The 14268-nt window shown below is 38.6% G+C and overlaps 1 protein-coding gene across 1 annotated transcript in view; it reads right to left on the minus strand.

Moving 5' to 3' along the window:
- LOC147035802 (extracellular calcium-sensing receptor-like) overlaps positions 1-12957 on the minus strand; it is a 42853-nt gene extending 29896 nt beyond the window's left edge. Inside the window, exons 1-3 of the mRNA XM_085847525.1 lie at positions 12076-12957; positions 7685-7912; positions 3504-3627 (exon numbers count right to left, since the gene is read on the minus strand). Coding sequence (XP_085703651.1) covers positions 3504-3627; positions 7685-7912; positions 12076-12546 — 823 coding nt within the window. The 5' untranslated portion in view covers positions 12547-12957. The remainder of the gene's footprint in view (positions 1-3503; positions 3628-7684; positions 7913-12075) is intronic.
- Positions 12958-14268: the final 1311 nt, after the last annotated feature.

The following is a 14268-nucleotide window of genomic DNA, read 5'->3' on the forward strand; positions in this document are numbered from 1 at the left end:
AAATAACTGGTTTTACTCATCTATATATTAATGCTGAAGGACCAATTTTGTTCTCCTCGTAGCGGTCGTGTCACATTTTTCTCGGTACTGTGACCTGGACTGAAGGAAACTTCGTACCTTTAAGAGTGCATCGCACATGGTGGCAATAGTCAACCTTCAACTCTGAAGCATCTATATATTAATACTGAAGGACCAATTTTGTGCTCCTCCTTGCGGTCACACCACGTTTTTCTCAGTACTGTGACCTTAGAAGTTTTGACACAGTGTTCGTCAAAGTTGACACGTGCACAAATTAGGGGACTTCTTCACAAGCAGTAGTGTACACCAAAAATTTCGTCTACAAGGACGTTTTGTAGGCCTCATTAGGTAAGGCCATGGAGTACATCGACTGGGATCTGCCTCTTTTGAGAGCCGCCAATGGTTGTCATATTGGGCTCATGTAATGAAATCCGTCTGTGACGGGGTTTCGGCTAGTTAATAATATACTTGTTTCCCAGTTTATTTTGCATGTAATCAAGTTTTCCTTTTATCCAGTAATCCAACTTTCAATCTGAAGATTCAATGGTGGATTTCTTTCCTCTCACTGTGTATTTTCCCTGTATTGTTTGGTGCCTTTTCAGGTTCCTCTCCGCACATCTTTGCTTGCATAAATTTTGTGCTATTTTTTATTGAGTCCATTCTTTCACAAATACTTGCAACTAATTTTCTGAAACTACAGGGACCGTATGGTTTATGCCATAGTTGCGTTCTTCAAGATAGTGGTGTCGTGTGGTCGTATCGCAGCTTAGTTGCTGGGGTAGCTATCATTTCTTGAAGCGCGACTGTGTCGCTGATGCAATGCCCCTCTACCAGTACACACACTGGAACTGGTACTCATTTTGCCGACCTCGGAAGGATGATAAGCTGAGTCAACCCCCTGGTGTTTTAATTTCGCGGCCGACGGTGCTTGAACTCAGGACCCTCGGATACCAAGCCGCCACCCTAACCACTGAGCCAAAACCAGGATGTAGTGGTGTAAGTGCAAAATGTGTAAATTAAAACCAATTTCCTCAAAATAAATAATGTAATAAGTGGAGTTTCGGGGGATTGCTGTGTCAATCCTCATTTTTCGATCCTCGTGGAGGATATCTAAGTCTTACTCACGTTGTTGTTCTTGTGGACTTTTTTATTTTTCAGCCGACAGTTTTCATCGATACTTCCTGAAACTTGGCATATATATATATATATATATATATATATATATATATATATATATATATATATATATATATATATATATATATATATATATATATATATATATATATATATATATATATATATATATACCCTGCACAGACAGTCACGATCTCGGATTTTGAAAATCCCTCCTAGAAAAAAAAGTTTGACGTCAAAATATATCCGCTAATTGAAATCGCCTAAAAAATTATCTCTGAAACTAGGCAAGCTTTTTGAATTCTGCTTGTGGGAGTTCGAACAGGGCATTAGCAGAGCTGAATTACCACACATATGATACATTACTATGACGTCATATCAATTTTTATGACGTCATTCCTATTTTTTGATATTTTTTGTTTCACAACCCAGAGTTTTCATGGGATCTTCGTGAAACTTGCCAAGTACATGCAGAAAGCCCACACGCAGGCAATAAACATCTCCGATTTTTAAAAAATTCTTCCTCGAAAAAAGTTGACGTCATAATATCACCGCTAATGAAAATCGCCCATACCATTATCTCAAAAACTAGACAAGCTGTTTGAATTTTGTTTGTGGGAATCAAGCTGGGCATTAGCACAGATAATTTATCGCAAACCTGATACATCACAATGACGTCATATTCGTTTTCTGACGTCATCATAAAGATGACGAGGATCTTAGCTCTTTCGAGCTTGTTTTGTCCTATTTTTACTCTTACAGTGTTATATTTTATTTAAATTGTAATGTTTAAGATATAAATAATAAAAAAATTGTGAAAACACGATCACGTTTTGCATTTAATAAATTCTAACAACTAAAAACAGAAAAATTAAAGAAAGGGGATGTTAACATGATGTTTCCTGCTGCTGCTGATACCTTGTTGTTTCTGGAAGTGTTTAGGGAAAGGAGGTGGAGGAGTTACAGAGGAGGGAGATCATCTATGTCAGATGACCTTGGCGAAGATGCTGGTGTTGATGATGTTGACAGATGTTGAATCTGAGAGGGTATGAGACGCGAGGTTTTACCAGAACGTATCTCCCACAAATGTCGGAGTCCTGGTGTAGTTTATTACCTCCTGAAAATGCTCGAACACTCGATCCATTGTGGTTATAAGCTTGTCATGTGGAATGTTTGTGTATAATGTGGAAAAATTATACGTTGATAGACATTTAGCCTTACCCTTGTTATTCATGTTGTGGATACTGTCAATTAAAAGTTTGGAATTATCAACGGTACAGAATTTTTCTTAATACCAGAATAAAACCTCACCTTTTCATGATAATTTTTCAAGCATTTACAAAACAGTTTCATTGGCTCCTGTAGTCCTACCTGACAATGGTTTCACACTGCGTTCTCCACTTATGATGATGAACCTCATCTTGCAAGGGTTTTTTTTGCATTGTTGGGATCCAGTAAATGAATGGTAATTTATGATGTATATCTGAGACTAACAGTCTTCTCCTTTTTCAGTGTTATATATGGTGTTGTATCAAGTATATTTTATTATCGTTACTTATTTTGTAGGTCTTTGAGAGTACAGTCTGTAAACCCAATTCTTCAAAAAAGTGTTTGAGTGGAGAAAGTTTTACATACAAACGCAATATTATTTGCTTTGTCAATTGGAACAATAACATATTGTGTTTGAAACTGTTTTAAATAATCACTTGTCACTGGATTGTTTAAAATTACTTTGGATTATTGATTTTAACTTTTGTTTTCAAATTAACAATTCTCCTTTTTACATGTTTCTCGACCTCTTCAAACCATAAAGCCATTTGTGTGTTGGGTATTTGTGTTTATGAATTTGTTCTCTCATCCATTCCGTCAATACTATCATTGTAAGTTCCATTGCTATATTCCAGTTAATCCTTTTATTTTCTCTATAACTTGGTACTTTTTAAAGTCGTGCAAGTATTCTTCTATCTTTCACTATTCTGAGATCACCTGTGATAATGTGTTTTTGATGTTCATCTAAAAAAACACACACACACACACACACACACACACACCAGAACTTTCCTGTATCAGCTGACACGTAACTAAGATCTCATAGAAACAAATGGGAATAACAAGCTTCACTTCTACACATTTCCACATGGCTCCATGAAAATTAATTACAACGATTATATTACAATGCATATCACCTGAAATAAAAAATGCAATTCTGCAACAAAATGTCAAAACATTAGCTGCTATAATTAGTACAAAATGGAACAAATACCTTAAATAGATATCATTAACTTTTTTTCCATTAAAATTTAAATGTTGGCTTTTTAAAATTCCATTGATCACCATGTTTATTTTACCTGTCTCATTGGAGAATTGCATTTGTGGGCAAGCAATGCAATCATGACAACATAATGGCTTTCCAATCTGGGTAGCCTTTCGTGTTCCAGGTTGGCAAGAATTGCTACACAAAGAGCTCGGAACCTTAAAAACACAAAATTCATTGAAAATGAAGATTAACTGGAACGGCACACTTTGAGGTCGTGACAACGACAGATATGACTCCACCCACGATATTATCTCATTGTACCAAGTTTGATTTAAATCCATTCAGCTGTTCTCAAATATCACATTTTTACCTGACATAACTTTTCACCATTGAACTCTTTACCCCATAATCTCATCAGTTTATATATGTACATATACAGTTTATATATATAGGCCCGGTCACACCTTGACGTTTTAGCCAGCGATGGCAACATATTAAAATGTATGTAAAACGCTGGCTTACGTTGAACTTTTGATGTTTTTTTTAAAAGATTCGGACGTATTCATAGCGACTTGGTCTTATGTATAACGCATTGGTAACGGACACAGAACGTTTCGTTGTGTTATAGATAACTTATACCAACGAATGCTGAACCTGTTGTCGGCCTACACAACCGATGCCCAACGATAGTCTAACTTAGGCATAGCGCGTTGCACGCAACGCCGACGATGTCGTGATGTAGCCTATTAAAAGGCTGACGCACAACGATTCGAATCATAACTGCCGTAGAAATGGAAGAGTCAACATCGCGGTCACACCTTGGCAATCTTGCCAGCGTATGCCGACCTAAGAAAAATGTGTCTAAAATGTTGGGGCACGTTAAATACGGTATGAGTAAGTTTGGTATACGTGAGTAGAATGCTAAAGTACGCTATCATACGTCGTAGTAAGTAGAGTACGTCAAGAAATTTTAAACATGTTCAAAATTTTACGATGTACTCGGCGTATGACACATGTTCCGCATGCGATGGGGATAAGTTTTACACACGATATGTGGACGCTTACACACGTCCACAAAGGCTACTTATAAGCCACTCATAAGTCGAAACACGTTGCGGTAATGTCTTTTTTACACGAAACGTATTTCTAACTTATGTTTGACGTGCTTTGAACCAATTCTTTACGTTGACCCAACACTCATCGACGTATGTAGACGTATTCCAATGACGTCTTCCGGTCGACAAAAAAAATAAATGAACGCGTTTCTAGCTTATAACTGCCATATAAAGGCGTGTTCCCAGCGGTTTTGGGAATTGGTATATGAAAATGCTGCTCATAAAAGGGGAACCCAACAGTGTTTTCGAGTCCTTTTTGAGTCGATGTCCATGTCAGCAGTAACAGTATCAGTATCAGTATCAGTATTAGTGTTAGTATTAGTAGTAGTTTGTTCATGTTGGCAGTAGTAGGTGAGTGTGAGGGGGAGTGTGTGGGTTATGATGGATCGTCCTTGCGTCCGCGTGTCCACCGGTAGGAGACAACTTTTCACCATTGTTCGAAGTTCTTCGCGGCTAATTTTTTATGGGGCTTTTTCAACAATGAGCTATAGCTTGTTTTTACGATTTAGGTCTATTCATAACGGGTTGGACAAATGCACAATGAACTAATAATGTGCATAGAGCGCTTTGATTACTTATAGATACGATATACCAACGAATAATTATCGTGAAGCCGGCGTTCACAAACTATGCCCAACGATAGCCTAACTTATCAATACCGTGTGGCAGTTTATCTTTGCCGGTGACGTAGGGTTTGCTATTCATAGGCTGCCACTCAACGATTTAAATGGCTGCATCTCCACTATTGAAAGTAGACGCTTGCGCTCAACAATTTGATTTTTTTTTCACTCAACGACTTTTAAACGGTACCACTCAGCTATTTTCATTGTTTACAATGAACGATTTAAATTGCTGTCACTCGCCTTTGTTTTTTGACGTTGGCGCTCGGAAATTTTAATCGTTTCTATTGAACATGCCAAATCGCTCAAACCCCACTATTGAAAGTAGACGCTTGCGCTCAACAATTGGATTTTTTTTTTACACTCAACGACTTTTAAACGGTACCACTCAACTATTTTCATTGTTTACAATGAACGATTTAAATGCCTGTCACTCGCCTTTGTTTTTTGACTCTGGGGTTTGGAAATTTGAAGCGTTTCTTCTGAACGTGTTAAAACACTCAAACTCGACTATTTTAAATAGACGCTGCCGATGGACAATTGGAATCATAGCCAAACTAGACATCGAAGTGTGAACATCCTCGGCGTGCCGAAGAAAAGTTTGAAGAATGCTGCAAATAAGTGTCCTTGCCGTGGCCATGGACGCTGACGCAAGGACGATCCATTATACCGACGTCTTTCAGCCTATGAGTAACTTAAAAGTAACGTCTGTCGATGTGTGGCGTCGAACGCGTAACGTGCCAACAACACGTTAATCACAGGTTAGAAATAAGTTTCAGGTATGCTAAACATTACCTCGGCATGTCTCAACTTATGATTAACTTACAAGTAGCATGTGTTGACGTCTGTCAACGATCGCAGACCGTGCATACAACTTGTGGCCAGCGTAGCGGAACGTGTGATTCATACGCCGCCATACGTCGTGAAATTTCAAGCATGAAAAAAATTGAGGACAAGCAAAAAGTACAACGTTTAAAGCCAGCGTACAACGACGTATGGCAGTGTTTTTCAGCGTGCTCTCAATGTTATCTAAACTTACCCATAACGTATTCAACGTGTGCCAGCGTTTTAGAAAAAAAATTCAAAAATCGGCATACGTTGGCTAAAACGTCAAGGTGTGACCGGGCCTTATATCATTATCCACCCCAGGACAAAGTTTGACTTGGATCCTTTCAGCCTTTCTTATCGCGGTAATCAAAACCTATCACGGACTTTGACCGTTGCCCTTTGACCTCTTGATGCCACCATTTAATCAGTTAATCTTTGCAGCACAATCTATACTTATACCAAGTTTGTTCAAAATCCCATCACTGGTTCACAAGTCAGTACGGTAACAATTTTTACCTAACATAACACCTGACCTGACCTTTTGACCTCAAAATCGAATCAGATCATCTTATTGTCACAATATCGACTGTTACCAAGTGTGAACAAAATCCACTCCACAGTTCTTTGGATATCCTGATGAGATTTAACATGGACAGATGGACGGATGGACAACCTGAAAACACAATGCCCCAGGCAACTTCGTCAGTGGAGGCATAAAAATAAATGTTGTTGTTCCGTGTGAAAAGAGAGGGAATCGATTGATAAATTGTACTCAGATTAGTGTGGATCACGTGAATTTAGTAGCTTATATTTACACCTGTATCAGGGAAACTGTGAGAGGTGGCGTATTGTAGAATTAGAAGACAGTGAGTGTAAATATTTGGGATAAGTGGCCTCATGGTCTGCAAGGAGGTTATATATGGGGGTAGGGTGGGTGCTGTGGTTGAGCACTACCGTTCTCCTGTGGAGTGGACATAATGGGCCATCCATGGGCAGTCTTAAGAGATGATAAGAACTGTTGAGGGTGCATGCGTGCTATCTCTCTTTTTTGTCTCGCCCAAAGGAAGGACCACAGGGAGATTGGGCAGTATGTGGCCTTCTCATCGTGACCCCTTCCATTGCCATCCTGAGTTGCACATCATTCCATGTCATAGCCATCTTCATGACTATAGCATCATGCTGGAGCAACACGAGCTCGTGCCTGTCTCAATTTATCGCCTGCTCCATTTGTTGTTTGATTCCGGTATTTTAGTAGGTCGTAGTAGGTTATACATTTTAATTGTATATGGTATTGAGTGGTAATTTCATCTCTTTTTCTGTCGACCGCTTTGTTTGTTCCATTTATTTATTCAGAGTGTGTTGTCTATCCATATTCATGTATTATTTTAATAAAATAATTTTAATGAAATAGAAATGTCTCCAGCCTTCTGCAACCATGCACACACACAAATGTCTGCCAGATTTGGCTTCATTTGAACAATCCCTGGGTTTTCTTAAGCAGGTTAAATCATGAATACAAAAACGTCCAACATCATTTTGGCCATTCCCCAATATTTTAAACCTCTGGCTCAGAGCTCAATGTTGGTGGACCCTCCAGGACATCGGTAAAAGACAATTAGTGTCAACTCCTCTTTGTGTCACTTACAAGGATTAAATTGCTAAAAAATGGAAATTTAAGTTTCCTTGATGTTAAGGAAATTTACACTTACCTTTGGTGTGCCATCATTCCACACAAATTCACTTGAAACAATACGAAGCTGCTTCTCTTGTCGATAAGATGAATCAAAAACACCAACAAATTTAAAATCCAAATCACCTTCAGTGTTTTTCTGCCAGTTCACAATCTCATATGCTGCTGGAGGATCTCCATTTTTATCAAAGAAAAATGTTTCTCCTTTGTTAACTTTAAAAGTGACCTTCTTCAAATAGTATAATAACTAAAATGTTCATTCAAGAATAAAGGAAATTTAATAAATCAATGTTACAGGGAAAATAAAATCATACCAAAATAATACAATATGATAATGCTGACTAGAACTGTCACTTATAACTGTTGAGTTATGCTGAAATATGCATCTGAAAGATTCACGTTGCAAAGACGCTGTCCATTCCTATGACAATGCCATCTCACACCACCCATTCCATTGATGATGCTATCCTTTGATGATGCTATTCCGCACCACCCATTTAAATGACAATGATTCTCCTCATCATTATTATCAAGCAATATTTCTAATGGCCAGTTGATCCCATGAACTACCACTTATAACTGTGAGCAGCAATTTCTATGTGAACACATACAAAGCTGCAAGGCATTGGAAATAATGTTTGATAAGTATGACGTCATAGTTAACATGGTTTGGCACCATATTGGATCAAAGTGAAAAACTTTATATTAATCCTGTCTGAAACTACTAAAAATCCTGTCTGAAACTACTAAAGTGATCATTGCAAAACTTCAAGTATATGATGGACGAGGCACCTGGAATAAAGTTTGGTAAGTATGAGATCATAGTTCGCATGTTTTTGCAGTCATAGTGGATCTAAAAAAAACATTTAAAAATCTCTTTCTATGGAACTACTTCACCGATTGATGTAAAACTTAAACTATATCATCCAATACCCATGTGCAAATAAGTTGTGATAACAATGACATCAGTCAGTCACTTGGTTTTACAGCCACATTGGATCGAAGGAGAATGTAAAAAAAAATCCTTCTCTGAAACCACGTTTTAGTTGTCAAACTTTTATCCCCATTATGGGAATATGTACTTGAAGATATGCTTAAAGATTTGCATTGATTGGTTAGCGGTTTGACAGTAGAATATTTTTCCAAAGTTTTAGCTTAAATCCAATATGGCTGTCAAAACACATGACCACTGATGTTTCAGTTATCAATTTTTATTTCGCATGAGTCGTCCATCATATATTCAGTGACAGTCAAAAGTTTGGACACTGACTCATTCAAGGGTTTTTCTTTATTTTTGCGATTTTCTACATTGTAGAATAATCGTGAAGAAATCAAAACTATGAAATAACACATATGTAATTATGTAGTCACGAAAAAAAGTGTTGAACAAATCAAAATATATTTTATATTTCAGATTCTTCAAAGTAGCCAACCTTTGCCTTGATGACAGCTTTGTACACTCTTGGCAATCTCTCAACCAGCTTCATGAGGTAGTCACTTGGAATGCTTTTCCAACAGTCTTGAAGGAGTTCCCACATATACTGAGCACTTGTTGGTTCCTTTCCTTCACCCTGTGGTCCAACTCATCCCAAACCATCTCAATCGGGTTTAGGTCGGGTGATTGTGGAGGCCAGGTCATCCGATGCAGCACTCCATCACTCTCCTTGTTTGTCAAATAGCCCTTACACAGCCTGGAGGTGTGTTTTGGATTATTGTCCTGTTGAAAAACAAATGATGGTTCCACTAATCACAAACCAGATGGGATGGCGTATCGCTCCTGAATGCTGTGGTAGCCATGCTGGTTTACTGTGCATTGAATTCAAAATAAATTGCCATCATACCTCATCCTCCATGCTTCATGTTGGGAACCACACATACAGCGATCATCTGTTCACCTTCTCTGCATCTCAGAAAGAGACAGCGGTTGGAACCCAAAATCTCAAATTTGGACTCATCAGACGAAAGGACAGATTTTCTCTGGTATAATGTGAATTGCTCATGTTTCTTGGCCCAAGCAAGTCTCTTCTTGTTATTGATCTCCTTCAGTAGTGGTTTATTTGCAGCAATTCAACCATGAAGACCTGATTCACATGGTCTCCTTTGAACAGTTGATGATGAGATGTGTCTGTTACTTGAACTCTGTGAAGCATTTACTTGGGCTGCATTCTGAGGTGCAGTTAATTAGAGATTTCTGAGGCTATTAACCCCAATAAACTTTTCATCTGCAGTAGAGGTAACTGTGGGTCTTACTTTCTTGTGGCGGTTCTCAAGAGAGCCGGTTAAATCACAGCATTTGATGGTTTTTGTGACTGCACGTGAAGTCACTTTCAAAGTTCTTGACTTTTTTAGATTGACTGCCTTCATGTCTGAAAGAAATGATGGACTGTTGTTTCTCTTTGATTAGTTGAGTTGTTCTTGCCATAATATGGACTATGACAGTACAGACAAAATAATGGCCTTTTGCCAAATAGGGCTGTTTAATGGATACCACTCCTACCTAGTCACAACACAACTTATTGGCTCAAACGCATTAAGAGGAAAGAAATTCCATAAATTAACTTTTAACAAGGCACACCTGTTAATGGAAAAGCATTCCAGGTGCTTAGCTCATGAAGCTTGTTGAGAGAATGCCAAGAGTGTGCAAAGCTGTCATCAAGGCAAAGGATGGCTCCTTTGAAAAATCTAAAATCTAAAATATATTTCGATTTGTTCAACACTTTTTTGGTGACTACATAATTCCATATGTGTTATTTCATGGTTTTGATGTCTTCACTATTAATCTACAATGTAGAAAACAGTAAAAATAAAGAAAAACCCTTGTATGAGTCGGTGTTTCCAAACTTTTCACTGCTACTGTCTGAAGTTTCAGAATGATCGGTGAAACAAATTTCTTCAAAGCTCTTCTACAGACCCACCAGTCAGAATGCCACCAAATTTGGGTTGCAATATCAAACAAGGGTAGGGATGGTAAATTGTGGACGTCATTCCGATCACTTTACCGTAAGTGTGTCAAAATGTCCATCGGGTAAATTCCTTCAAAAATCTTCTTCTCCACACCCACCATTCACAATGTTACCAAATGTGTGTTATAATATTAGGCCAGGGTAGGGATGTTAACTTGCAGAGGTCATGACAATCACTTGACCAGAAGTGTATCAAAATTGCCAACAGTCAATTTTGGGGAAAAAATTGCATAAATTCCTTCAACAATTATGTTCTCCAGACCCACCAGTCAGAATGCCACCACATTTGGATTACAACATTAGCACAGGGTCGTGATATTAAATTTCAGAGATCAGGGCAATCACGTGAATGGAAGTGTGTCAAAATGGCTGTCACATAAATTCCTTCAACAATCATCTTCTCCCCATCAAAAGGTCAGAATGTTACCAAATTTGGGTTGCAACATTAGGCCAGCATAGGAATGTTAACTTGCAGAGGTCATTTCGATCATATTACTTGAAGTGTGTGGCAAAATGGCGACCATAGTCAATCTTTTGAAAAATTGCGTATAAATTCCTACAAAAGTATTCTTCTCCTGTCCCACCAGTCAAAAAGGCTACCAAATTTGGGTTACAACATTTTGACAGGGCCCTGATGTTAAATTGTGGACACCATGCCAATAACGTACTGAAAGCGTCAAAATGGTGGACTTAGTAAATTTTTTGGGTGAAAAAAAATCACACAAATTCCATCAAAAAATTTCTCCACACCCACCAGTCAGAATGATACCAAATTTTGGTTACAACATTCAGTCAGAGCCGAGATAAGCTGCAGGTACAGTGGTCCTAATTTCTCCTGTAATTGACTCACTAACTAGAAGGGCACTCGGTAGAGCACATACCACCACCACATAATTCCTGATCCATGAGAACACATCTGGCCCAATACATTTTTGAAATATCATGCTATACAGTACGATATTGTTTTTGGCCCCGACTCTCAATGGGGCATACATAGCTACACACCCAGCGTGTCCACCAACCTTCGGCCGAATCTGTCCACAACATTTTGAGATATCATGCTACATATTGCTTTTGGCACAATCTCTCAATGGTGAAGAATGACTTGAAAAATAAAAAAATTCTCGTATCCAGATCCAGTTCTGACCTTCACCGAAATCGAAATAGTTGTACCTTGTCAGATACCCAAACTGTCCACCAAGTTGACAACAACAAAAAAAAGATTGTATCTGGATCCAGTTCAGAATTTTCCCCAAAATGAAATCAATTGCTCATTGTCCCACACCGAACCACACCCAACTTCACCAAAATCGATGCATTTAGTTCTTCAAATAAATTATTTATACTGAGGTATGTTATTGGGACTTTTTTGGACACAATTGCTCTCAATAACTCACAAGAATGGAAATACATAATGCATTCAGAAGAGTCGTTGGTTTTCTGTTACCTGCCATGATTGAAAATTCGTAATAGCAGCACAAGTAGCATTGTCCCATGGGCCTTGACCAGGCACACATTGCTGCAAATCATGTAATGCATGAGCAAGAGCATACGTAGCTATGTATGTGTGAAAGGTCACTCTCATGTGAGACACGTCTGTGAACTGCGTCTCAACATTACGTAGATCTTCAAGGCCGGTGCAGGTCCTTAGTTTTGTTGAAATAATCCAGGAACAGTTAAACATCGTTTCCCAGAATTTGAAAAGAAACAAATTTTTTAAACATTCCACATCGCAAAAATCATTATGAAATGTAGTTTGATTTATTTTCCTTGTAATGGACTTGCTGGTATTTTCACTTGATGAAACACAATCATTCCTCTCGTTTTGGTCGATATTATTTATATCTTCCCCATCACATTCAGTATGTAATACAACACCGTGTGAAAATGTCCTGTAACTTGGAGTCAGAGGAAGCATTGTATGATTTTTGTTTAATTCATGTTTAACATTGAGGAAAGTTGATCCAGATTTGCATTTACTTCTTGTTGTTACACTTGCAGCATTTAAAATTGTCTTCGTTTTTTGCCTTGAAGTTTCATATCTAATTTGATTGATATCTTTGTTGTATTTGTCAAGCTTATTTTGGAAGCGTGGCTGGAGATTGACAAGAAATTCATAAAATCCAGGAATTGAACCATGTTGGAGAGCAAAACCAATGGTCCCTCGAAATATGTGAGAAAGTCGCTGAGAAGTGTATGGTTGGAAAGTTGCCCAAGTTTCACTTGCAATCCATACCTTTCCTGTGATGTTTCTTTTCCAAATTTCCTTAACAAATGGACTGAATATTATTTCTGCACTGAAAACAACAATCACTGAAACTTTGGTTCTTTGAATAATTTCACCTGCAGTTAAAGAGAAAGTTGTTTTCCTCATGAATAATCATACAAGTTACACGACAAGGAACATCACAGCAGGAGGCCACCATTAGGCCCATCAAAGCCTGCACAAGATTGACAATCTTTGGTTGATGGCACATGCTCTCTCCTTTATTAAATTCCCAGCATCAAGCTGGGAAACTATGTACTGTCATTAAAGTATATTTTTACTCAGAGAAGATTCAAAGAGCCAGCCACCCAGAGTGGAAGCCAAAACAGTTATGCCACCAAATTCGCATTAACCTCAGCGATACAAGCACATTATCTTGAGAGTGACACACACACACACACACACACACACACACACACACACACACACACACACACACACACACACACACTCAGCTACATTTTGCCAGTGAGCAAACTTACAGATGAAATTCTGACATGTGAACAAATAGCACCGCCACATATTCCATTTCACTTGATATTCATCGTAGAATGAGGCACATGTATTGAATAACATGCATTCCAGATTGATCAGAGCAACACACATTACTGATTGCATACGTATGCAGTAAGACAATCGATCACACACTCACATCCTACTTTCTTGGAGTTATTCCATTCATCCATCCATCCATTGGGACCATACTCTCTGCAGAGCGTTGATGCTGCCTACGCAGTCTCCTTGGCTATTGGGCACAATCCTGGATGGGTCGCTAGTCCGACGCAGTATCCAGCATGCTGGCACTCATGTTTGCCAACCTCGGAAGGATGACAGGCCGAGTTAACCTTACCTGGTCCTTTATCATCGCTGAAAATGTGCCGAAGTACTGATTTACTCCCTTGGTCTGTATAACTGTCTGCTCCTCCAAACCCTGTGGAACCTTGAGGGGCTCTTTGTGCTCTTTTCGGAATGGCTGTACTTTGGCCTTGCCTACTGGAACTAACATTGTTCAGGCTCTGTTCACTCTTTCCCAGATGAAAGGCTATTTCTCTTTTATCCTGCTTGTTCAATCATTTCCCCCACTCATTCCTGATTTGATATGTAGGGCTTGGATTAGGTCATTAATTTGAGAGTTTCAATGATGGAGATTTCCCCCGTATGTGTGTACGTATGTAATATATTAGTATAAATGATTCTCCTTTGTATGCTGAAACTGAGTGGAAATTGAGTTCATTTCTCCTACAGGGGGCAACCCCCCCTCCCCCTGACAAACCTCTTAAACCACAATTTTTTTAATGCCATGAACAATCTTGGTATATCGTGGCTGTTGAACCTTATCATCAAGTTTCTTCAGAATTGTGCATGTAGTTTCTG

The sequence above is a fragment of the Eptatretus burgeri genome, chromosome 1 (genome assembly GCF_056783735.1).
Source record: "Eptatretus burgeri isolate ZD-2024b chromosome 1, Ebu_testis_v1, whole genome shotgun sequence".
Classification (NCBI taxonomy): domain Eukaryota; kingdom Metazoa; phylum Chordata; class Myxini; order Myxiniformes; family Myxinidae; genus Eptatretus; species Eptatretus burgeri.